The 24,478-nt window shown below is 61.4% G+C and overlaps 2 protein-coding genes across 2 annotated transcripts in view; one reads left to right on the plus strand and one right to left on the minus strand.

Annotated features, from left to right (window-relative positions):
* Window positions 1-5,670: 5,670 nt before the first annotated feature.
* On the minus strand, window positions 5,671-14,613 carry CFAP410 (cilia and flagella associated protein 410). Its single transcript, XM_072970137.1, has 7 exons — window positions 14,398-14,613; window positions 12,975-12,993; window positions 11,546-11,592; window positions 10,047-10,276; window positions 9,084-9,255; window positions 8,238-8,328; window positions 5,671-6,106 (listed from the first exon to the last, which is right to left on the minus strand). The coding sequence occupies exons 1-7, from the start codon at window positions 14,472-14,474 to the stop codon at window positions 5,975-5,977; spliced, it is 768 nt and encodes a 255-aa protein (XP_072826238.1). The 5' UTR covers window positions 14,475-14,613; the 3' UTR covers window positions 5,671-5,974.
* A 249-nt stretch (window positions 14,614-14,862) lies between these two features.
* TRPM2 (transient receptor potential cation channel subfamily M member 2) overlaps window positions 14,863-24,478 on the plus strand; it is a 54,891-nt gene continuing 45,275 nt past the window's right edge. Inside the window, exons 1-3 of the mRNA XM_072970134.1 lie at window positions 14,863-15,555; window positions 15,956-16,064; window positions 16,249-16,344. The gene's annotated coding sequence lies outside the window, so the exon portion shown is untranslated. The remainder of the gene's footprint in view (window positions 15,556-15,955; window positions 16,065-16,248; window positions 16,345-24,478) is intronic.

A 24,478-nucleotide genomic window follows, 5' to 3' on the forward strand; every position in this document is an offset into this window, starting at 1 on the left:
GAGCAGGGCCTGCGGAACCTTGCTGGTTGGTAGCCCCCACCCTACACGCACAGGTCTGGGGCCACACTCCCCTCCTAGGGCCAGCAGCCCCGCCCTGGCCACGTGGTGACCTGAGCCCCCTTGCCCTGTCCTGAGGGGTGACAGGCCTGTCTTCCCTCCACCTCGGGAGGCTTTCTGAGGCTGGCTCCCAGGCCTGGAGTCCGACACAGCTCGTTACCCCAGACAGCCTGGGCTGGCGTCTTGGGGCAGGTGGCTAATGGGAGCGACCGTCCCAGGAGACACTGTGGGTGGTTGAGGGGAGGGGAGGCAGCCAGAAACTTGTCACCTCTGTGGGCTGTGGGCTGGTCCCTTGGAAGTTCCCAGGCTGGGGCAGCATGGGGGCCACACCCGGGCCCCTGGAGGACAAGCTGGATGTCAGCCCCGTGGTCCACGCCTGGCAGGTCCCTGTCACCCAGAGCTGGCTGCACGTCCACGTCTGTTCCCGCCGGGGACCTAGGCACTTAGTCCAGGGCTGCCCTGGCCTGCATTCCTGCCCTCGGGGCTGCGGGGGTCAGGATAGGTTCTAGGATCCATGGGGCCAGTTGAAGGTCCCTGAGAGGGAGTGTCCTGGTGGGGCCTAGGCTGGCCGGGAGGCTCCCTCCGTTTCGGGCTGCCCACTTGTCCCCACAGACCCTGGCAGGGAGCTTAGCCACTCCAGGGGGCGGCAGGCCTGGCGGGGCGGATCCTGCGCTGGGGGCACGCCAGCCTCACCGTGTTGCTGAGAGCTTGGGGGGCCCTGGGTGCCCATTTCTGGAGCCGGGCCCCTGTGGTCTCACTGCCTGCTATGAGCATGCGGGGGTCCTGGGGCAGGCCGAGGAGGGACAGTCCCCCAAGAAGGGAGCCCCAAGAGGCGGAGCCTCTGGAGAGACTAGAGGCCAGTTCCCAGGGCCCAGAAACCTGGGTGTGTGCCTGTGAGTGAACGTGCGTGTGCTTGTGTGAGCATGCCTGTGCACTTGTGTGCCCATGTGCCTATGTGTGCACGTGTGTGTATACTGCACGTGTATGTGCACTCATGTGGGCTAGGAGGCTGAGCTTGGGCGGCAGGGACCCTGTCTCGTGTACAGCCGTGTCCTGTCCTCACCACGCATCCACGTCCAGCCGGGATGCCATGCCAGCCCAGGTGCTTCCCAGTACCCCAGGCCCCCTGCAGTGCTGGGGTGAGGCCCTCCCAGGGCACCCAATGCCCAGCCTGGGGAATGGGGTGGCAGAGCTAAATTTCCAGGGGTTTTGGACTGGATTTGCTTAAGTGTGCCGTGTTTGGAGATGTGGTAAACAGTGCAGGCCCCAGCCCCTCGCTGGCCTCTGCCAGCGAGGGCATGTCCTCCCAGGCCTGCTGCCGCCTTCCTGGGGCCACGCAGCCCTCCTCGGGGCGTGCCCACACTGGGCACACAGGAGGCTGCCTTCTGGGCTGGAAAGAGGGACGTGGCGGAAGGGTGTCAGCAGCCGCCCATCCTGCAGCAAGAAGGCCAAGGCGGAGGCTGTGGCAGCTGCAGGAGGGCCTGGGTGTCAGGGCCCAACCCTTGCTCAGCTCCTTTGTCACTGCTTCCTCCTCTCAGCCGGCCCCTGGGCTCCCCAAATGAAGGGTGTGGTCCCACCTGGACTTCAGCTCTTCTGAGCTCCTGTTGGCAGAATTCTGACGGCAGCAAGGTCTCTGAGCCCGGGGAGGGGAGCCTCCAGCCGCCTCAGCCCTGATCCTGTGAGGTCTATCAGGGAGGGCTAGGGTCACCTGATTAGGGCAGGCCCACCATGACACTCCTTTTTGTTAACTCAGTGAGCTGATTAGGGGCCTTAACTACATCTGTGAAACCCCTTCACCTTGGCCATAGAAGGCAGCATGTCCCTCATATTCACAGACTGCCTTCTCCCAATCAAGGTGGGGTTCATGTAGGGTGTACACACCAGGGGTCCAGGACCTTGGGGCTACCTGGGATCCCGCCCCCCACAGACAACAAGCCTGAGCCTCACTTGCAGGAAAGCATGTGCCCAGCAGTTTCTCAGAACAGGGTGGGGGTGGGGTGTGAGGCCAAGGGCGCAGCTCAGGGGACATGGCTGGGGAAGGAGGGGAGCTGCCGGCCCAGGAATTGGGCATCACTCCCCGGCTGCCTGAGGCCAGGGCAGCACCCTGGGAGGGGCCGAGTGGGGTCTGCTGGGCACTGCAGAGTTGGCCAGGTGTATACGTGGTCGAGAGAGCAGAGGCAATGATCCCACCTGCCCTGGGAAGCAGCCCAAACCCCACGGTTCCTACAGCCCCCATTCAGTCCTGCTGGGCTGGGGTCACCTGGCTGGGAGGAGCAGGAAGACCTGAACCCAGAGCCCCTCTCAACCCTGATGACCGCTTGAAGTCCAGGGTGGCCCTGACGGGCAGCTCCCCTGAAGCCACCATCCCCCGTGTGCGGGAGGGCGAGCCCTAGGGCCCGCTCCAAGCCTGGTGTCCACTAGGGATGCAGCCAGGGCAGGCCGACCACAGATGCGTCAGTTTTCCGTCTCAGTCCTCGCGTTCTGTCTCACCACGCGAAGGCTGCAATTTCAGGCCCCGGAAAACACTGCTATTTCTGTGAGCTTTCCAGGGAACGCCGCCCAGGAGTCGTCTTATGGGGGTGATGGAACCCTGAGCAGCACCCACCCAAGCAGACACGTGCGCGGTCAGTTTAATTGGAGCCCTTTCCTGTACTTCTGCTGGCGGCGGGGCTCGGCGGGTGCTGGAGAGCATTTCCAGAAGGCTGCCCCAGAGGCTCCGGCGCACAGGTGCACGCACAGCACGACTGCGGGGTGGGGGCCCACCCCTGAGGCCTAAATGCGGTGGGGGGGGAGCCCCTCAGACACGGTCCCAGCCCCCGACAGCCCAGCCAGGGGACATCAAAGCCTCACGCAGCACGTTTGTCTCAGTCGGATGGTCCAGTGAGGGGAGCTCACGTGTTGGGGTGCTCACTTTGCAGCCTCACCCATCGGCCGCATGGGGGCAGTGCAGTGACAATGTTTCAGCTTTCCTACCTGTTGACATTCTGAGGGAAGGCTGACACACACTGCACCCCTGGCCAGGCTGGGAGTCACAGGTTTGTTTTCCGACTCTGCCTTGCCTGCCAGTCCCTGTGGACGGCGTGGGGGAAGCTGTGGCCGCCCCCCTCCCTCCCGTGATGCTCTGACTGGCAGCTTTGCCCTTTACGTAGAAAGGATATTTCCTCCTAACACAAAAAGTGACAGCCCTGCAGGAGGAGAAGGATGCCGACTTCCCAGAGACCAGGCCCCTTGTTGAACAAGGATGAACTCAGGACAGGGACAGCAGGGCTAGACCGAGCGCAGGGTCCTGTGTGCCCGCCGTCCCGGCTGGCTGGGCGGGCCACAGGGGCACAGGGGTGCACGCAGGCCTGACCCTCATGCTGGCCGCACAGGCCAGCAAACCAGTTCCTTTGCTGGGAGGGTGAACGCGTGGCCCGCATCTCACTCAGTGAGGCCACCGTGAGTGTCCACTCCTAGCTGGGCTGGGTGATGGCCACAGTGGCATCCTGCTCAGTGTACCCTGTGTTCCCACACCCCTGCGGGGCCTTTGGAACTGCAGGCTCCCCAGGAAGACAGTGAATCCCGGGTCCACTCAGAGTTCTGGAGAACCACTGTCTTCAGAGAAACCTGGCTGCAAAGATTCCTTGTTTCTTCTCTAATTTCCCAAGTGATTTGATTCAAGAACCCCCATGGGGAGCCTGTGAGCACACCACAGCCCCCTCTGGGGACGGGGCCCCCCACGAATGTTTCCCCAGGGGTGACCATCAGAGAGAAGTTCCCGTGTCTTCCGGCAAACAGGGCGGCCCTGGGCACGGGGAAGAGATGAGCAAGCGCCTCCCCCCACCAGAAGGCTCCTTCCCCTGAAAGTCACCCCAGAGGGCACTGCGCTGTGCCTCTCCCCGGGCTCGGAGCTCACCTCCTGACCTGGGGGTCGGGGCAGAGGGAGGAGGGTCTGTGGCTCAGGGTTGGGGTCCCCACCCACCCAGCAGTTGGGCACGTGGGAGGCTCCAGTGAGGGGACAGAGGCCACCTCCCACCTCCTGGCTGTGGCCATGCTGTGGCCTGGCCCACTCAGTGCCCCACGTCAAGTCAGGACCAGAAGAGTGCTGGATCCTGCAGGGCAGCACACTGGCTGCTGGCCCGGGTGACCCACTGGTGTGGCCTGAGACAGAGCGACACCCTTGTTCCTAGGCAGCAGCTTCGTAGGGAGGACAGGACGCTTCTGGCTCGCCTCTGGCTGCACCGACCAGCATTTCAGCTGAGCGACGTGCCCTGGGTCTCAGGCCAAGAGGACACACACACGGGTGTACTGCCAGCGCCCGCTCTGCTGGGGAACCCCGCCTCCAGGGTTACCTGGGGGGACGGTCAGAGCGGGGATTGCGACGCGACCCTGTTTAAGACTGGAGGCCCGGGGATCCGGGCCAGGGGTGGGCGTACTGTTCTCGTTCAGCCTGAGGGCTTCAAAGGGGCACCGGGAGAGCAGGCGGCTGGGAGCGGAACCGGCAAGGTGGCTGGAGACTCTGGGGAGGGAGCAGTGAAGGCGGGGGGTGGGGTGGAGGCAAGGGGCTGAGGCGGGCAGGTCACCCCATCAGGGGTCCAGTTCAAGGGTCCCGGATGGAGGTGCCCCAGGTCGTGGGGCAGCGGGGAGGTGGATGTGAGCTGTGCCCAGTGGGTGGGGAGAGGGAGGGTGTTGATGCAACATCACCACACCCGACTTGTTCGCAGCAAGACGGGCTTTACTGAGAGCGTCTGGATCCCACAGTTACAGGCGAAGGCCTGTGCACGGGGCCGGTGGCCGCTCGTCAAAGGTGCCCCGAGTGGCGCGTCCCCTCTTCCTGCCGTGGGAGCTTGCCCCTGCCCTGAGACCTTGAAGGGCCCCACAGGCGGCGCACTGCCTTCCCCGGGGTTCCCACGAGGCCGCTGTGCGACTGCCTTCGGCCTCGTGACGGCTGCCCCGGGAGGAGTGCTTCTCCACCCAGCCGCTGGTGGGCTCCCAGGCGCCTCTGGCCCTGGCTCCCCAGCACGCTGTGGCTGGTCCCCCTTGGGTCTGTGCAGCCCTCACACACCTGACATGCCCTTGCCGGACACAGATGCTCCCCGACGGCAGGGCGAGGGGGTGGAGAGACGCCCGCTCTGCCACAGGCCCCGCCGTCCAACCCAGCAGGAGCGGCCCTCCCCTAGCGGCTCGCAGGTCACCCTCCTCCCCTTCCGCCGGGGCACGGGGGGTCACCGCCCACATCCTGGGCACCACGGCGAGGCTGCGACTCTTCCTAAAGGAAGAAACGTGGGACAGTCTCTGGAAGGCTGTCCTTTCCCATGCAGCTGCTTCTCCCGCGGCCACACCTGGGTCCCCAGGCAGAAGCTCGGCCTGTCCGTCTGAACCTTCTCACACAGGGGCAGCGCAGACCCTCTGCGTCATGCTGGGCTCCCAAAAAGGGAGACAGAACGCCCCCAGAGGTGGCAGGCAGCCTGTCCCTAAGGCTGACGTTGTTTTGGGAGTCTCCCACAGTCCACAGACATCCATCCCGTGGCCGAGCCAGAGAACTGACACAGAAAACACGTGTGAGCGACGGCTCTCCCCTTTACCAGGAACGTCCAGGCCCCGCCTGGCATTTGGGAAACGTCTGCTTCCAGATCAGACTTTGGAAAAACATTTATTACGGAGAGTGGCCGCCAAGTCCCCCTTCAGGGAGGCCACGGCAAGGTGGGCCCTGCCGCCCAGGAGGGCACAGGGGTGGGTCCGCCCACCGGCACCTGCCTTCCCAGTGGCCCCCGCCGGGCGCCCGTCCACAGCGAGAGCTCTGCTGCCTGAGGACGCAGCCCTGTGTGCTGGGGCGAGGCCGCGGCTGTGCTTCCAACCCCCAGGTGCTCGGGAAGATGCTGGCCTTCAGCACACGGTCCCGAGAGGAGGAACTGGCAGCTCGAGGCGCCGCCCAGAGTCACTCCATGTCCTCCTGCAGCTCCTGCTTGTGCAGGGCCTGCAGCCTGCAGACCACAGTCTGGTGGACGGTCTCCAGCCCCTCACTGTCCAGTTCCCGCAGCAGCAGCAGGATGGCCGTCAGGATGTTGTTCTAGGGGCACACAGGGTCACTGGCTGAGTGCCACGCCTCCCAGGTGGGCTGCCCACACCCGGACGCGTGGGCCTAGCCAGCAGCATGCGTGCATCTTGGCCGCACAGCCTTCAGGAGGGGGCTTTCCAGGCAACGGATGGAGACTCGGGAGGACTAAAGTCACAGCCGTGGCACTGGGAGGGTGCCCACCGCCTGCAGCAACTTCCTACAAACTGACTTACCTCCTGCTCCAAGCCCCGAGACCCAGAGAGGCTGAGTAACGGGCCCTCGGTCACACAGCTGCTCAGTGACAGGGCAGGGGCCAGAGCAGGCGCTGGGCAGTGTGCTCAGATGCGCACGTGCTCAGGTGTTTACGCACAGGCGTCCACATCTCTACACCCGCTTTCCACCTTCACTCGAGCAGGGCAGCGTTACAGTTTCTACTAGGAAACTTGGGGGAGGATTTTGCATGAAGGAGCTCCTTGAGCCGATCCTCCTTCTGGAGTGAGAAGACACAGCCGCGAGCTGGAGCGTGCACACACACAGCCACATGACCATGTCCGCTCAGAAGCCTTCCCAGGGCACTGACCCCTGGCCACTGCGATGCCCCAAGGCTCCAGCTCCCTACAAACCTCACTGCCCCGGCCATCAGCACCTTGCACTCAGAGGCCTGCGGGGGCTCGCTGCCCCCTGGACCCCAGCCTGGCTAGATCCTCGAGGGCAGGGCCCTTCCGTTCTCTGCTTCTGCAGCAGACGTCCCATTAACGGGTGGAATGACCTTTTGTCTTTATGGAAAGCGCAGCTCTGAACCAGTGTTTTCAATCTCTGGTCCCCTCTCCTGTGCAGACACCCCACGTGCAAGTGGAGGGGGGGGAGCTTCAGGCCTCATCCCACCTACAGGGCAGACCTGCCACCAGGACGGTATCCACTTCGGGGCTCCTCCTGTAACATGTGCAGGGACCCTGAGCTGCCCCACGCACCACCTCCCTGAGGAGAGTGTGGTCCCGAGGGGACATGATGGGCTGGACAGGGCCGGTTGGGGAGACCGGCCTCAGGTCCAGCAACTGCTGCCTAGACTGGCCTTCAGCCTGTGGTCACAGCTGTCTGCAGCCCCGTGGTGACACCTCCAGGTGGGGCGGCCCGCCCCAGGACGGGGCCTCAATTCGCCCCCTCTGAACCTCCCATGAGCTCCACGTGCATTTCAAGTGGTCACTGAAATAACAGGTAAGTCCCAGCCCGTGGCTCTGGGCAGCCCCCCGGACCGTGGAGCCCCACCTGCATGAGACCACAGGGGGGTCCCAGCACCCAGCGGCTCTGGTCAGGCCGAGCCAACTGCTGCAGCAGAGGCTGGGGGGTCACGGCCCTCCAGAGCCCGGTTCTGCTCACACAGCCCCCCATCCCGCGTGACCAGGTGGCGAGGCCCCCTGTGCTCCCTGCCAATGACCCACTTGGGCTTGGGCTCGGGAGCCCCTCCGGCTCAGGAACTGGAGCCCAGCCTGCTGGGGCGCAGGGGCACCCAGAAAAGCTGCTGTGTGCCAGTTAAGAGGACGCACCTGGCGAGAAGTGGCCCTGTCCTGCTGCCCTTGAGCCTAGAGCAGGGCCGTCCCGTGAGCAGGGGACGAGGCCAAGCAGAAGCCAGAGTGGTGCGCGCGGCAGAGACCTTGGCGGGACCGGGTCTTCGACAACGTCGCCCAGCTGCCCCGTGACTGACTCACTGTCAGCCAGCAGCTGCTGTCCCTGCAGGGAGCCTCTGGAGCCGCAGGGCCTGCGTCCCGGTCCCTGCACAGCGAAGCCACCCCGCCCTGGCCAGGAGGGCCCCCACTTCTAACCCCAGGTTGGAGGCCTCTTGACAAGCAGCACTCTCCAACTGTAGGTCCTGCCACAGCCACGCTGCCGAGCCCAGGACAGGCCTCACACGGGCCCTGGGGGCGGTGGGCGCAGGGAGGCCTGGCTGCACACTCAGGCTCACCCTCGCTGGCCACGTCCAGCCAGCCTGGACCTGGACACAGACACTGGACCCGGACGGCCTGCTTCCCACCCTCCGGGGCCTGGCTGTGCACGGCCTTGTGGCGTCTCCAGCCACTGTCCCCCGCCCTCCGCCCCCAATTTCCACATTCCGGGCTGTGGAGCCAGCGGCCACCGTGATACTCACCCTGTTCTTGAGACTGCTTGCGGCCTCCCTCTGTGAGAAGGACGGAAATCGGTCCCGCGAAGGGGGCTTCAGGCCGAGCTGTCCCTGGACGCTGCTCGGGGGAGGACAAGGGGCGTGAGGCCCGAGGAGCTCGGGGCCCCAAAGCCGCACCTTTCACACAACATCCGCAGTCCAATCCCAGAGCCACGGAGAGACACCTCAAAGTGGACCCTCACCCCATCCACAGGGACTCCCACTCTACGACTGTCTCTCGAGGGATGGGAGCCCCAGACACGAGGGGAAGGCAGGACTCACTTCTCTGACCCACAGGGTAACCTCCCTGCACCCAGAGCTCCAGCCGCAGACACGGAGAAGGGCCTGCAACTGCCCCCGCTGGCCATCACCCATGGGCCCTCGGCGTGCAGGAGAGCAAGACAGGCGGGGTCATCCGCTAGTGGACACCCAGCCAGGGGTCTACTGTGAACAACAGTCTCCACCACCTTCCCCGCATTTAGTTTCTGTTCAGAAATGTCCGTGACAGTCAGTCAGCTGCCCTCGGAGGCCGCCAAGCCACAGGACGTGTGCCGTGGGTCAGGGAGGGCTCGTCCTTGGCCAGCACACCCCGCCGGCCCTGGGGGTCCCTGAGGCTGCACAATGGCTCAAGCAACCACGGCCCCAGCCACTGGGCTTCCCTCCCACCCCGCTGGCCCTGCATGCCCGCTAACCTACTGCCCTGAGTCCACAGTCCCTGCGGAGGGCTGGTTCCACACTCGCACAAGTTCCCTGCCCTGGGCCACTGACACCAGGCTGGGGCCACCTGGGTACCCCCTCCCCTTAGTCCCAGAGGCGCAGCCATGCTGGCCCCACCTGGCCTCCTCCTCGCTGAGGCTCAGCAGGTCCTGTGACGTCTCAGTGGTGGCGTCCATGGTGCTCAGCGCATATGACAGCTCGGGCTGGCCGTTCCCCGTGTCCTCCTGGCTGGGGGCTGTGACCTCCTCTCCCTCTATCAACGCTCGGGACACCTCCTCCTCTGTCACAGCTTTGGGGGGTCGGGAGAGGGACAAAAACACCAGTGGCCTCACTGAACTGTGGCCCTGTCACCCCTTCAGTGTTCAGCACAGACTGCTTCAAAGAAGAGGTGTCTGTCTGTGCACCTGATGGCCAGCTCCCTCAGAACAGAGCCAGGTCCCAACACGGTTGCATCTCCGCCGTGGCAGGTGCCAGTAACTGCTTGTAAAGCTAAATTCCAGCATTTGCCAAAAGCCATGGGGGACCCTGCCCCAAATTAAGACAAATTTTAAAAAGGAACAAAATACACTGTGTTTCTTCTATTTCATTCACATACGGCAATTTCCCTGAAGTTTGTTTATATTAAAACTGTTCATCTGGGAGAAAATCACTGTGTAAATAAAACAAAGATCAGGAACCAGCACAGAGAACGTCAGCGGGCGAACCAGAAAAAAGCACAGTCCTCGGAAACGGGCTGGAACCCCCCCGAGGAGGGAGCGCGGATGGCCCACACATTGGCCAGCTACGTGCCGTGAATGACGGAGGAGACGCAGGTGAAAACGGCAGGGAGGCGGCATCTCCACCAGGACGGCAACCCCGAGGCGGAGGGCGAGGGGCGCTGGGCACCGCCACCCCTGGGCCCTGGGGACTGGCAGTGACACGCCCCGGGCTGTGTGGATGAGTGTCGAGCAGAGGGGGCGTGTGGAAAGGAGGCACCGCAGCTCAGCGCCTCCAGGGCGGGGCAGAGAGACGCCCCGGCCGGCGGCTGAGGCCCCCCACCCCAGCCCAGGCCACGCCAGGCGCCTGCCAGGGGACACGTACCCTGGTTGTCGAGCTTCTGCAGCTGGGGCAGGGTGCGCAGCACGGTCATGCGGTAGCGGTGGGGACAGGCGCCGCAGCACGGGTTCCCCGCCAGCCAGAGCACGCGCAGGCGCGGCAGGCCCTTCAGGTGGGAGAGCTCGGCCAGGCTGGCGATGCGGTTCCCGCGCAGGTACAGCTCGCTCAGCTGCCGGCAGCGGCTCACCGGCTCCAGGGAGGAGATGCTGTTGACGCTGCACGGAGGCGCCGGTCAGCGCGGCCGGGAGCCCGCGACAGCGGCCCGGTCCCCGACACAGGCAGGGGCGCTGCCTGGCCTGCCCCACGGCCCCCGCCCCGGTCAGAACCGGCCTCAGGGGCTCAGGGTCCAGGAAGGCCCCAGGCCGGGACAAAGCTCTACGGGGGACGGCCTGCAGCTGCAGGTGGGAGCAGCAGCCCCTACCCCGTTCAGGCCTCGGGGCGTCAACGTGGGGGTGCGAGGTCTCCCCCTTATAGGACAGGAGACTGAGGCCGCCCAGACACACCCCTGTGCCTCACAGTGAGTAGCAGCCAGAAAAACCCATGGCACGCGTAAGCTCCACGTGACTAAGACCTGAGCACTGACCTTCCAAACCCTGTGTGCACAAAAGACACAGTTCTGGGCTTAAACCATGAGCATGTCAGACAGGACATCACCCAGCCACCAGGCAGGGACCCACAGGCTCCAGCTGACAGAGCGGTGTCATCACCCCCCCCACACCCAGACAGACCGAGAACACCCCACCTCACAGGTGGGGAAACCGGGGCCCAGGCCGGAGCCTGTCGGGGTGGGCTGGGGGTGCGAGAGCACGAGGTGGGCGGCAGGGCACCCGTAAGGTGACCTCAGAAGATGCAAAGAACAAGCAGAGGGCAGCTGGGGACAAGCAGGGTGGCTGGCTGTGTGGTGAGGAGGGCAAGTCACAGGGGTCCGCGCAGAACAAGGGCCACCACCACAGAAGCAGGCGAGTCCCGGGACCTTCTGAACTGCCTGCCTTCCTTGCAGACCTTCAGGCCCTATGAGGGTTTGCCCGCCTCTGGCAGCACAGCACCCACCCTGGGCCCAGAGTGGGCAGGAAAGAGTTCAGGGGCGGAGGGTGCTCCTCCCTCCCCCTGACCCTCCAAACTCCCCAGCGGCCTGGAAGCCCAAAGGCAGTATTTGGTTCATCCAAGGTTTCCTTAATTTGTTAAAATGCTAACGACTGTGGAAGAGGAGAGCACTCTTGGTGACGGTCCTGTGATGCCGGGAAGCCAGCCGAGCTCCGGGCAGGGACAGAGGCATCGGGGCGGACGCAGCCACGCGGGGGGCTCACCAAGGGAGACAGGCAGGGCAAGCAGGGCGAGTGCCCCCCAGGAAGGAGAGCGGGGCCAAGGGGCTGCAGGCCTGGCCGGGACTCTGGGGTGACTAGCAGCCTGCGGGAGGGATCTGGGCCTTCTCCTCCTCTTCAAGCCCAGTGACTTAAGAGTGACGGCCGGGGGGTGTTGAGTACCTGAGGGTGACCACTTCCAGGCTGGGCATCTCCCGGCATATGGAGATCTAGGGGGAAGACAGCGTGGTTGCCGACATCGCTGCGCGGGCGCAGCGGCATCACACCTCTCCAGCAGCCCACGGAGAACCTAGCTGGAGCCGCCAGCAACCCCACGTCCAGGGCCTGAGAGGGGTGGCCTCCCTCACCCCAGCGGGAGTACGCACGGCTCTGCCCCACGCCCCTCTGCAGCCTAGACGTCCCCCCAGCTGATGGAGAAACGGGCACCGTCTCTACAACTTTAAACAGCACCATTACCACCAAACGCTGCAGTCATCGACACGGAGCACCCCTAATCTCAGATGCCCTCAGAGGACATCAGCAAGGGGCCGCAGTGGACAGAGAGCCTGTCTTCCTTCCGTCCCCGACACACACAGAGAGAACAAAGGACAGAAGCCCCTTCTTGCCAACGGAGCTACGCCAATAGGGAGGCGGGCCTGGAACTGGGTCTCAGACCACAGTAACACTGACTCAGCGGGAAAGAGCGGTGGGGCTCAGGCTGATTCACGAAGCCCCCCAACCTGTCAGGTTGTTAAGCGGAGCAGCCCCAGTCTGTGTGGCTGCCAGACGCCAGGCACGGAGTCACACGGGGCCCCGACCTCAATAAGCTCACCCTCTGGCCAGGATGCTCATACTTGCAACACAAGTGTTTTCTGCCACGGTGCTGCTTTGTTTTGTTTGTTTTCGCTGTTACATATGCAGCATTTCAGTTAGAGCATGAAGCGGAGTCAGCTTTTCTGGACAGCCCAGCCACTCAGTGTTTCCAACTATGTTTTTCAGGAAAGGTATAGTTCAAGTTACAAGACAGAAGTCGCTTAGAACCAACTGATTGGCACCCAGACTGTGTGCAAGTTGGGGACATTCATCCTAGGAGTGAGAGAGGAAGGGGGCGGCGCATTCACAGACTCACAACTCAGTTCAGCTCCGCACAAGCTGCGCCCCTATCCCAGCCCTATCTCTTCCTACCGTTGGTGGGGGCAAGAGGGAGGAGAGGGTGAAGCTGGACTGACCAAGAGGACTTGCCGAAGTGAGGAACCTCCTTGGGGACGTGAAGTCCAGGAACCTATTAAAAAAGACCCCAAGCCAAATGCACTGCTCCTTAAAGGAAACCGAGCCCCTGAGGCTGTTCCCCAGGTCAGAGCAGGTCTGCATCCTGGAACTGCTCCCTCCTCTGCACAACATAGGGGCCCTTCATTCACATGAGAATGTTTGAAGGAACTTCAGAATAAACTTGGATGCTACAGAACTTTTCTTTTCATTAGCAGCGCTGCCCTACAAAAACTGCTAAATGAACAAAGCAGACTGGGGCCAGGATTGGATGAGTGAGGTCCGGTCACCTGAACAATCCTCTGGGGACCAGGGACCATTTGGAGGTGATCAGCACAATACTTACATCTGTGAGGCGGCTGCCCCTGGGGAAAGAAAACACATACATACTTTTACTTTGTTAAAATTGAATACATAAATTTAAAAACAAAAAAAGTTCCAACAATTAATGACAAACTTCTATAAACTTTAAGAGTCTCTGATTTCAAGGGCAAAGTAAAAGCAAGCTTTCCCAGATAACTGACAAAGGGGCCCCAAATTGTTTCTTAGCTGATTTTGGATAAAACTATTTGACACTAGAGGGCTACTTCTCAGACTAAGGAGGGGCAGAGGTTATGCCATCTGAAGCACACAAAGATGTACTCATTCTCAAGGCTGCTGCATAGAGGGATAATTCCCTCACTAATGTAGATAAACAAGGGAGCCTTTGTAAGAGGCCAAGTTCAAGGGCTCAACATGCGACTTATGAGACACACTTCAGAAAGCCTCAAATAGGGCTGTTGTTCCTCCCTGCTTAGCGGAAGGGTGACCTCCTTGTGCAGAACAAAGACGTGCATTACTGAAAACAAAGGACAGGGATGTTGTGGCCAAAATACCAGATGTGCAGGGCAAAGAGAAAGGCTTTTTAATGAACAGGCAGAGCTCACTGCAGTCAGTCTGCTGACACCAGAGGGACGAGGGTCTGCTTCTGGCCGAGTGCACCACTCCCCACCTGCCCAGTTTACAGAGGTGCGTGGAGCCGTGTTCTGGGTTCCCAGTGACCCTGTGTAAAACTTGCAGGTTTGGAAGCACTTCTGTCCTTCCTTGGCTCAGTTCGGCCTGGCTGCCCTGCCTTGGATCCTGCACTGACCCCACAGCACCTGTATCTTGACCTGTCACCTCCCAGACAGTGAGTCGCTCAGGGACAGCCCCCACACCTCTGCCCCTGGCGGGGGGCTCAATTACAAAAACATTCACTGAAGCATTACTTTGGAGTCTCTGCTCCCTTTCTTTACCCTAGAAATAGTGTCAATCATCTTGATCTCCCACCTTATTGCTGGCAATTTCAGAAATGAGACTGTCCACGGAGTGCAGCATCCGCCCCACCAAAGCTATCTAGAAGCCAAACAGCCAGCCTTCAACGTAAGTCCCAATAATTCAAGCAAGGAGAGGTGTGGAGCCTTGTGTGAAACACTACCACTCAGGAGGGGTGCAAATTCTGGGATGATCTTTGTCCAAGGCCACCTGAGCTCACAGCACCTCTGGAGCAGACCGGCCTGGGGCAGGGGCCGGGAAGGGGAGGCGGCAGTGCCTGCCCCCTCTACAGCCTCCGCAGACCCTCCTCGGTCCCGCCCCAGAGCAGCGATGCCGGGCAGCGGTCCCCGCTCCAGGGCGGGGGTGCTGGGCTGGGGTCTCGGTTTCTCCGGCGGCTCTTCCCGGCCCTACTCCAGGGAGGGGGTGCCGGGCAGCGGGGAGGAAGCGCGGGGGCGACCACGGCCTCTGGGCCTCACCAGCAGTTGAGCTTCCGCACGCTGTGCAGCTCCGAGGCCTTGGCCCGGGACAGGACCATCTTGCGCGTCAGCTTCATGGCGGAGCGCCGCCGGGACCGCAGACCGCGCCAAGCTCTCCAGCCACCCGCTACCTGGGAGGGTGTCGGCTCCGCGGCGGCGCGTCTCCAGGGGGCGGGGCCGCGTCGTCAGGGGCGGGTCCCGGCAGACCATTGGCCGCCAGTGAGGGGGCGGGCAGGCGCGTGCGCACTGGGGCCGCAGGGCTCCCGCTCCCCTGCGTTGGCTTCGCCTCCGTCCGCTGCGCCCCGGCCCTGGGGCCGCGCGCCTGGTCCCGCGCCTGGTCCCGCGCTTGCCGGGCGTGGAGACGCCGGGCTCTGACGTAATTCTACTGCGACGGGGTGGGACCTGCCCCCAGCCCCCAGCCCCCCGCCCCCGCCCCCAGCCCCCGGCCCCAGCCCCAGCCCCGAGCGTTGGAAACGGTGGTCTCTAAACTGCCCTGAATTACAGAGATGTAAAGCATCGAGAGGAGACAGCCAGGGCAGTCCTAGGGCTGTGTTGACCCCCTGCCCCTCAGCATTCAGGCAAGGAGGCGGGGGCCAAAGTGCGGGCCAGCCCCGAGAGACCTCACGAGTCCTGGAACATTTTAGAAGTCAGAGGTTACTTGGGCGGTGTCCGCTGAAAAAAGGGGGCGTCTTAAAGTCGGAGACGTGTGTTTTATTCATGGCACCCTCCTGAGCAGGCGGGCTGGGATGCGGCCTCCCAGAGCTCTGAGGGACGGCCCCGAAGTGGCAAGGTAGAAGCCAGGATATAGGAGCTTTTGCAGCAAAGACCGGGTAGTTGGAACAGCAAAAAATGACTGTTAACTGAAGAAAACCAGACCTCTCACGTCAAGGGATTTAGCACTTTTCTGTGTGGGAAAGTGCGAAGTCTGGGCTCGTAGAAATTGTCCCTTTGACGTGCACCTCGCTGTTCATCCTGAGTCCCCGCGGGGGCACCGCTGGGGGTGGCTGCAGAGGCCGGGCTGCCCGCTTGTCTCCCTCCTGAGTTCCCTTGGCTCACCAGGGCTGTGGTCATGGGTGATGACCTGATGGCCGCAGCGTCCTTTGTTTACTGACGTGGCAGGCAGCTTTTCGTTCACAGCAGCACGGTACATTAAGACAGGTATGTGGGATCTCAGACCCGTTAGAGGCGACAAGACCAAACTTAGCCTCCTAGGGGAGCTCTCCCCACCAGGCCCTGGTCCTGTCTTTGGCCTGCCCAGCCCAGTCTTAGCAAAGATCCTGCTAGGTCACCCCCACCTTTGGTCTCTGATCGCCCTCATTATCTGATTAAGCTCCTCGTTCCCCCAGGTGGTATCTAGTCTTCTTGGCCTGTCTTTAGCAACATCCCCTGCCCTTGAAGTCTCTTAGTAACTTTCTATCTATGGACCCCTCTCTCATAAGCCCCCCTTTTCCTTGTTGAACTTGGAGTTGAGCCCAGTCTCTCTCCTCTAATGCAGTAATCTGGAGTAAAGTCTTCCTTATCCTTTTAACATATGTCAGAATAATTTTTTCTTTCACAGAGGTCAAAGGTTGCTTTCCCAGGACATCACAGCAACATCTGAAGCCCAGGGTCCCGGAGGCTGATGGAGGACCTGCCTGTAGGAGAGACCCGTGGCAGGATGAGGAGTGGTGATTCAGTGGGGGAGAGTGGGATTTTGCTATAGGACCTTCCGTCCCATCCAACCCCACCATTTTTGTCGTAAAAACGATGTCAGGAATTGGAAAAAGGGAGCAGCACTCCCACGCAGTAGTTTAACAGCCGCTGTGCTTTCTGTGTTTTGTCCTGGGCGCTGTGCTTTGCTGGGACTTGCAGCGTTGTGAAGAGTTTATCAGTCAGATTCTCGCCCTGAGACCCATCTTCCCTGCCTGGGTTCTGCCTCAGGGTGTGTGGGCCCAGCAAGAGTCCCAGGTGAGTGGGACCGGGTGTGAGGGGGTGTGGGGCAGGGCGCAGAAAGCTGGCGCACAGGTGGCCCAGCCCCCCACGCCGCCTCCACCGTTGTACCAGTGCCTGTGGCCACATGGGGGCTCCTCTGATCAGCTGGTAAGGGTGGCCTGCGCAGTGTGTGGGTGGAAATGGACAGAGCTGCTGGATGTCTATCTCAGGTGGCCTTGGAGGACAGAGGTGAAGGCTGATGCCTGCAACGGCCAGGTGTTGGCCTGGGACTTGGTTTGACCCCACCTACAGGTCACTAAGCCTGTTACTCCTTCACAAATGCCAGCAGGAGACTGACTCCTGGGTCAGAGACAAAAGTCAGTTTATTCCTCATGGCTTTGGCACATTTGCATCAGTCCCCTGACCCCTGAGTTCCATGGGAGTAACGCAAGGGGCTCGGTGGATGCTTGCTGCACATGCTTTCGGGTGCACAGCAATACCAGAAAGGAACAGAGGGCTCTGGTTCCACCCTTTACCAGCAAGCAGTGAGCAGTCCTCATCTTGGTCTAGGGGCGATGTTCCCTCAGCTCTCAGGGTTACCAGCTGTAGGACCAACCCGAGGAAATGACCTCACAGCCTTGGCACATAAGCAAGATGCGTAGGTGAGCGGGAGGTCCCGGGCCCCACGTGGAGCGCCTCCTCCTCTGCTCTATGTTGGGAGAGGGCACTGACCACAAATGGATTCATGGGAGGGCAGGAATGGCCTTACTTACCCTCTGATAGGGGGCTGGAAAGAGGTAAGACTGGAGAATTGGGGACAAGAAGGTCTGGAAGAGGCACTGGGGTGGGCCATAGTGTGGAGATTCTCAAACCCCACACTTAGGCCACTGGGGTGTCCAGCACAGACGAGACGCTAGACAGCCTGGGAGGGCAATGCCTTAGCCAGCTGACGACCATCAGCCTCTGTCCTCAGCCAGTCCAGTGCTAGCTGGTGATCAGGAAGGGGGCGGCCATTGCGGCTGGGACAGAGGGACGGGGAGACGGGACTGAGATGCACCTGGGCAGGACAGACACTCTCTCGTTCTGGGTTTGGCTTTCCTTCCCGGGGCCTCAGCCAGCACCACGGTTTGAGGGCTCACTGCAGTTTGACCCACCAGCACAGGGTCCTGTGCAATAGGCAGCTGATCAAGGGGCCAGAAGATCCTGAGAGATCTGGCCCCTGCCCACCTCCCCTCATTTCATGCCACACTTGCCGGCACACTCCATCAGCCACCATGGTGTGCCTCTTGGTCCTCAGACACACAACTAGAGTTCACCTCAGGGCCTTTGCACTTGCTTGTCCCTGGGTTCAGATGCCATTCATCAGATTCTTCCAGCTCGATCCATTACTTCCTCCCAGCCCAGCTCAGAAGGGCCCTCCAGCCTGGCCTGACACCAGCCCCGTTGTCTCCAGCTCCTGCCCAAGCCCCGCCCCCCTACCCCGACTCCTCGATGTTTATCATGACCTGAGGTGGTCTCCGTTGTTCTTCCCCTGGACTGTGGGTCTGAGCACCTCCTTTTCCCAGAGCCCAGCCCCTAGACGGCCTGCCTGTGGTGAGGCTTCAGGAAACGACTGTGGGCTGGCTGACCGAGATGCATGCAGGGTCTGCAGAGGCATTCACATACCAGCCCTGGGAGGTCCCGGAGTCCCCACTCCATCATCTCCAGGGAGTGAGGAGGTTTCCCGCCACACTGGGTCATGAGGTCTGCAAACAGACATGAGGAGCCTGACATGTGGAGGGGGGACCTGCTAAGTGAACGGGCCTCCCTGCCCTCCCCACTCCTCCCCTGCCAGGTGACCCTGGCCAGTACACAGAGTGGTCAGGACGGATGGGCTCTGCAGCAAACCACAGAGTGGACTTGAAATGTTACGGAAATGACAGGCCAGCCAAGAAACAAGCACCACTCGGAGGGTTGGAGTACTCAGATTTATTACGCCGGCGGGCTCAGAGGGGCTTCTGCTCCGAAGCTCTGAGCACCTCCAAGACATGTGCATGAGGTTTTATAGGGTTAATTACAAGCTTGGGGTATTTGGCCAATAGGCATGGAACAGCTTTAGCAACATCATTATCACAAAAGTAGAGGCAGGGAGGCAGGAAACCAACATTTCAAGGCCAGATATGTCTCTTTGAAAACCCAGCTGGCTAGCAAAAAAGACATGAACAGGGAATCAGCAAACCAACAATAATTAACTCAGATTTACAAGTCAGCCCAGCAGAACTCAGATCAGTAATCCGACACTTGTTACACTTAGATTTGTGAGTTAGCTGTTAGCCCAGCTGGGCTTTTCCTTCACAGTAGCAGAGAAGAACGGCCTGTGTTTATTCATTTTATTCAGTGTCCTGAGAGATTGTTCAGACCTGGGGTCATTTCCAGCTCTGTTCTCCCCACGGTTGCTGTGGAATGAATGGGCCACCTGGCCCAGCTTTCTGGGCGGGCCTGCGGCACTAGGGCGGCCACAGTCTTCACACCCCTGTGCAGCACCACCGTGGCCACTTGCTCCTGTGGGCAGTCCTTTATGATAAGATGCTACTGGAATGCAGGTCATCTGCTGACCTCGGAAGTGAAGTGATGAAGGACAAGAACGTTGTTCCCCGGCCCGGAGCCCACTTCTCTTGGTCCTCTCTCTAGACCAGGGGTCAGCAACCCATAGCCCACTGGCCAGATCCAGCCACTGCCTGTTCTTGTGAATAAAGGTTTATTGGCACACGGCCAGCCCACTCACTGATGTTTTGCCCGTGGCTGCCTTCTGGCTGCATGGGCAGAGCTGAGTAGCTCCAACGCAGACCATCACCTGCAAAGCCTGAACTAGTTACCCTCTGGCCCTACACAGAAGACGTCTGCAGCCCCTGCTCTAGGCTCTGGCCGTGTTGGCCGCACCCTCCACCCCTCAGGCCCTCCCCGCCTGCCTTCATTCTTCTCCCAGGAGCCGGCAACCTGGCTTCTCTGCTCTGGTGTATTCTTCATGACCAGAGTGGCCACACTCACGGGTCAGATCTCTGTCTTTTTCAGGGATTGTGGCCTTCTGTTGCGGGGGGCTGTGTACCCTGGACACACTGTCCGCACTATGACACAGTCCTCAGCCTTGCCTTCCCTTCTCTGACCTTGAAATGACCGTCCATCCAGGTCAGCACTTGCTGTGTCTCTGCTGCTGCTTCCTGCTTTCTGTTCTGATGGGAAGCCTTCAGAATGGCTCTTGCAGGGTGTCCAACAGATGGAACGAGGCCTTATTGTGAAACATGTGGTTCTTTAGAAGGGAAGGAGCCCCATGGGGACAGTGTGGGCACAGATGTTTCATCAGAAGCCTGATTCATGAAATACTTCACCTCAAGCAATGTTCCCATGGAGGCCCTGGGATACTTAGAAACAAAAGCCAGCCCGTCCGTGCCTGTCCATCAGACGGATCTGCAGTTACTGCTGTCTTGTGAAATATTAACTGTACCCCGTATGCTTTCCGTCAGTGAGATGGCTCTCGGGCCAGAGGGCATCAGGGAAGGAGCGCTGGGTGAGAGTCTGGACACAGCTGCCCACAACCAGCTGCGGACACGGGTGGGTCTCCACTTCCTTTGCCTGTTCACTGGGGTCTCAGATGCCTCTTGCAGCAGGCTCACTCCTGGGCGGCCACTCACTGGGCGCTCACTGCTTGCCGGGCCCGGAGAATGCAGCAGGGCTGGGCGGGGGCTGTGCCCTGCAGCGTGAGGGCCTGCGGGCCGGAGCCGGGGCACGACTCCCACTGTTGCTGTTCTTTAATTCCATGCTGCCAACCGCTTTGGAGGAGAGGCTCCAGCTACCTTCACGTGTATCAAAGCGTTTTGAAAAAACAAAACAAACCAGGGCTGTACAAGCGGCTCTGACGGGCTCTCACACTTTCCCCAAGCTGCTCAGAGACCTCCCAATAGTGGGGGAATGACGCCGGGGCCACCCTTTGGCCGATGGACCTGTGGCACTGCCAGCTGGCTCCTAGCAGAGAGCCGGGGCAGGTGGGGGCAAAGGGCCCTCCAGAGGAGGGTGCTCTGGGCAGGTGTCTGGACACTCGGTCAGTGCACCCAGAGGAGGAAATGGGTCAGCTGGCAGCCCCTGGGCCTCGGTATCAGAGAGGCAACAGGACCCTGTTCACTTCCCTGGGGGCCCAGGAGTGGCTGTGGGGCACTGTGGGCTGGCAGCCTGGAAGGAGAGGGCAGGGAGCCTTTGCAGGGTGAGAGAGTTGTGGCCAGGGAGTTTGGACCTTTAGGGAAAACTGAGAACAGGTTTTCAGGAGTCAGAACTCAGTCCTCAGTCCTCCAGCCAGGAGGGTCGAAATCAGGCATTGTGGGGCCCAGTGGCCAGCACCTGCCAGGGTGGATGCTGTGTGGTCACATCTTTCCCGCTCCTCCTGCCCCCTTTAGTCCTGCCTTACCCGGAATGGTCTCCTGGCCTTGGGTGCCCCAGGAAGATGGCGAGGGCACCGGCCCGCCGCTGGGGGAAGTAGCTCTCCAGGCCCCACGCCCACGGGGTCTCCCACCCCCGCTGACACAACCCCTGCCCAGCTCCGGCCCTTCCCGCGGAGAATCGCTGCACGGGGCAGGCGCTCGCCGTAGCCCCCTGGGAGGAGGTATCCCCGGGGAGGCGGACCCGCAGCTCGCGGCGGGAGGTGGGGGCGCTCGGGAGGTCGGCCCGCGCCGGCTTCGGTGAGCGTGTCTGGCTCCAGCCGCGGGCGCGGGACGCGGCGGGCTGCGCTCCCCGGAGCCGTGACGCAGAGCGCATTGCGGGGCGCCGTCGGCCCGAGATGAGGGCGGCCCCGCGGGGCCAGGGCGACCGTCCTGCGCAGCGGCGCGGGTGACGCGCGGGCGCGGGCCCCTCGCGGAGCAGGTAGCGCGCCGGGGATGGAGGACGTGCGGCGACGAGGCGGCGGGCGGCGCTGGAGCGGGGGGGGGGGGGGTGCGCCGGAGGGCAGGGCTGCGGGTCGGGCAGGCACAAGCAGAGCGCAGGCTGGGGGGCGGGAGCTGGGGCGCGGCTGGGGCTCCGGGGCGAGTGCGGGCTCGCGGGTCTGGGTGAGCCGGGACGCAGAGGGGTGGGCGCGGGCTCGGGTGCCGGGTGCGGGGGTGCAGCCGGTCTGTGGTGGCGCGGAGCGCAGGGACTCTCGCAGCAGGGTGCGGGCATCCGCCGGGCTGTGCCGCGGGGGCGCAGGCGCTGCGACAGGGCTGGGTGCGGTCTGACCAGAGCGCATGGCCCGGTCGTGGGGAGCTCAGGGACTTGGCCTTTCAGGCTCTTGCTCTGAACTCCACCTACCCCCCAAGACCTCATGGCCCACTTCTGTGGCTGCTACTTCCTTCTCCCCTCACCCGCATGTGGCTATTTATAGTCTGGAAAATGCTTTCACAGCCAAGATTTCAGAGGATGCTGGAGCCAGAGCAGCTACAGGGTTTAGAGAAGTAGAGAGAGGGGCGCACACCCAGCCGCAGCCAGTGTGCCCAGGCCAGCCCCCCACACACAGTCCAGTGTGCCTGGCCAGCTGGGGCTTCTGTCTCCTGGTAAGTCTTCTGGGCTGGGGTGGGCAGGGTACCAGGAGGAGCCCTGTCTTCCTGAGCCCCTCTGGTCCTGATTTGGCGGTCACCCGTTGCTCCTGCTCATGCCCCTCGCTCTTTAGCAGCACCATCACGGGCCCCTCGAGGATCCTGCTAGGTGACGCCTGTAGCTGTGCGTGTGGTGTGACTTGTGTATTCAGGCTATGTTGTAGATCCACCCCCTCGCCCCCAGAAGTCACTTGCTTTCAGAGTTTTCTCAACACACCCATGCTAACTGCTTGTGGAAAATTTCAGCTGTGAAACGGGGACAAGTCTGCTTCTCGATGATTTGTGAAGAGAGCAACTGATGATACGATTTAGGGGAGAAGAACCCTAGGAAAGGTTGGATGGGGGACTCTGTCAGCTCATGGTCAGCCCTGGGTTTCTGGACTGTCCCAGGGCCTAGACTGTTGGACAGGGGGACATGGGTGGGGAGGGTTGGGGAGCTGAGCCCAAGATGGGAGGGGTGCGTGGTAGCTGCGACCCCTCCTTTGAAATCATTCTGTCCCACAAGCCCTCCCGGGGCAGGGCAGCCCCTGATCTCCGAAATGCCTCAGGCTCAGTCTTCTATTGTGTGGACATGGGTCCCGGCTTCTGTTGAGATGACCGATGCGTTCCCCCAGCTGGATGAAGGGCTCCCAGCTTCCTGAGATGACCAGCCACCCCTGCATCGTTAGCAAGTACGGCCGCTCCCTCCATCCTCTCTCCTGCACGAGCTTTCTCACCACTTTCAGTGTCGATAGGCCGCCCAGATCTCTAAATTCTGCATCCTTTTTGATGAACAGTTCCGTCTTTAAGTCCTTTCTCTCTCCCTGCATTGCACTGGGAGCTTTCAGGAGAAGCCAGTCTGTATGTGCATCTTTGGCTAGCTGTTTCCTCAACCAGATTCCACTTTTGTCATTTACAAGTTCTATCTTCCACAAAACACCAGTATGCGGAACCATTTGGGCATGCTCTTTGCCCCTTTATAACACGACTGTTTTTCCTCCAGTTTCCAATCACACTGTCCTCCTTTCCATCTGAGATTTCAGCAGAATGGCCTTTAGTCACGTTTCTACCAGCACCCTGCTGGTGACCACTGAGCTCTTCTCTCAGGAGACTCCTGTCTGTCCGCGGTCGGGGAGGCTTTTTCCAGGGCCCCTGCCCGCCGGACTCCTCCGGCTCTGCCTCGTGCTCAGCTCCAGAGCTGCCCCCGCTTCTGCGGGTGTTTGTGGCTGCAGCACCCGTCCTGCTGCCAGCGCCCTGTGTTATCCTGGTGCTTCATGTGAGGGAGGTTTAGCTCCCTTCCTCTGAGCTGTTGTGGGCATCTGGGGGGACCCTGGCACAGGGGCAAGCGGGAAGGGAGGAGCCCAGGGGGAGGAGCGAGGGCACAGAGGAGGGGTGGCCTGAGCCCTGAGTGCCAGCGACCAGGTGACTCTACCCCAAGGCCCAGCACTGAGCTGAGTGGCCCCGAAGAGTGTGGGCCAGGTGGGCCCGGTGGGCCCGGTGAGAGCTGGGTAGGCGCCTCCCTTCCCGACGAGTCCCTGCATCCCCCTGGTGCGCGGTGACCACGCATTGAAGCTCGACGATGCTGTGGGGGCGGGGGTGGGGAACTTGCCCCTCCAGCCCTCTTGGGTTCTGGTGGCTGGACTAATCGTAAAATTGACACAAGACAGGTTAACAAGAGAAAAAGAAACCGGAATTTGAATTCGTGTGCCTGGAGGTCCCACAGAGGTGAACCCTAAAGTGTGGCCAAAGGAGCAGCTTTTATACTTTTTAGACAAGGAAACAGCAACTGACTGGACAAAGAGCCTCGGGTTTTGCGTGCCCGATGACTGAAGAATCTAAACAGTCTGGGCTCGGGGCCGCCAAGGAAAGGCGTCCCGGGGGCGGTTTACCCAGGCTTCTCGGCCTGAATCCCCGTCTCTGGCGACAGGGTGTCCTTCTATGTCCAGAGGCGGGGGGACCTGACACATGGGGGGTTCGTTTCCTGCTTTTAGGGAGACGGAGAGGAGGGGCAGGGGGTCCCTCGTGTGTCGGCCGTTTCTGAAGTAACTTTAATTTAAAATAATCAATATGCCTTTGAGTCACGTTTTGGGGCCAGCTACGCTGGGCCCCAACAGCGGGCAGAGAAAAGACTGTCCGTCTGTCACTGTCACGTGTGGGAAGAGGATGTGGCCAGAAAGGGCTCCAGGGTGGGGGTGGGGGAGACCTTGTGATCTGCTCTCGGGCCAGGCGGCCCCGTTCACACCCTTGGAGCAGGGGTTGGGGGGCTGCCTCCCTGGATGGCACCTTTGGTGACATGGGGTGACATCAAGGGCGACGTCACGGGATGTCACCCATGGGCACCTATGGCTCCAGGGAAGGCCTGTGGGGTTTACACGTGTTTATCTTCTCCCATTTGTAAACTGCTGCTTCCCGGGGCCCCGGTGATGGAGAGCAGGTCAGTGCCAGAGGGAGGGGCTGGAGAAACGGAGACCTGTTGTGTTTCGAGGGCCTGTGTCTCAGAGCAGAGAGCCATGCCCCTCCCCATCTTTTTTGGAAAACAAAATAAGTGGATGAATGTCTGGACACATGAGGCTTGGACCCCAGAATGTGCACCATGTGTG

This window comes from Vicugna pacos, chromosome 1, assembly GCF_048564905.1.
Source record: "Vicugna pacos chromosome 1, VicPac4, whole genome shotgun sequence".
Lineage (NCBI taxonomy): Eukaryota > Metazoa > Chordata > Mammalia > Artiodactyla > Camelidae > Vicugna > Vicugna pacos.

Bases quoted from the DNA above. Each gene is read 5' to 3' on its own strand.
- CFAP410 (XM_072970137.1), bottom strand. From the start codon at position 14,474: ATGAAGCTGACGCGCAAGATGGTCCTGTCCCGGGCCAAGGCCTCGGAG. The intron at 10,277-11,545 runs GTACTCAACACC...GCCTCCGTGCAG, and splicing joins CTGGAAGTGGTCACCCTCAG to CGTCAACAGCATCTCCTCCC. The intron at 8,329-9,083 runs GTGGGGCCAGCA...TCCCCCGAGCAG, and splicing joins CTCAGCGAGGAGGAGGCCAG to CGTCCAGGGACAGCTCGGCC.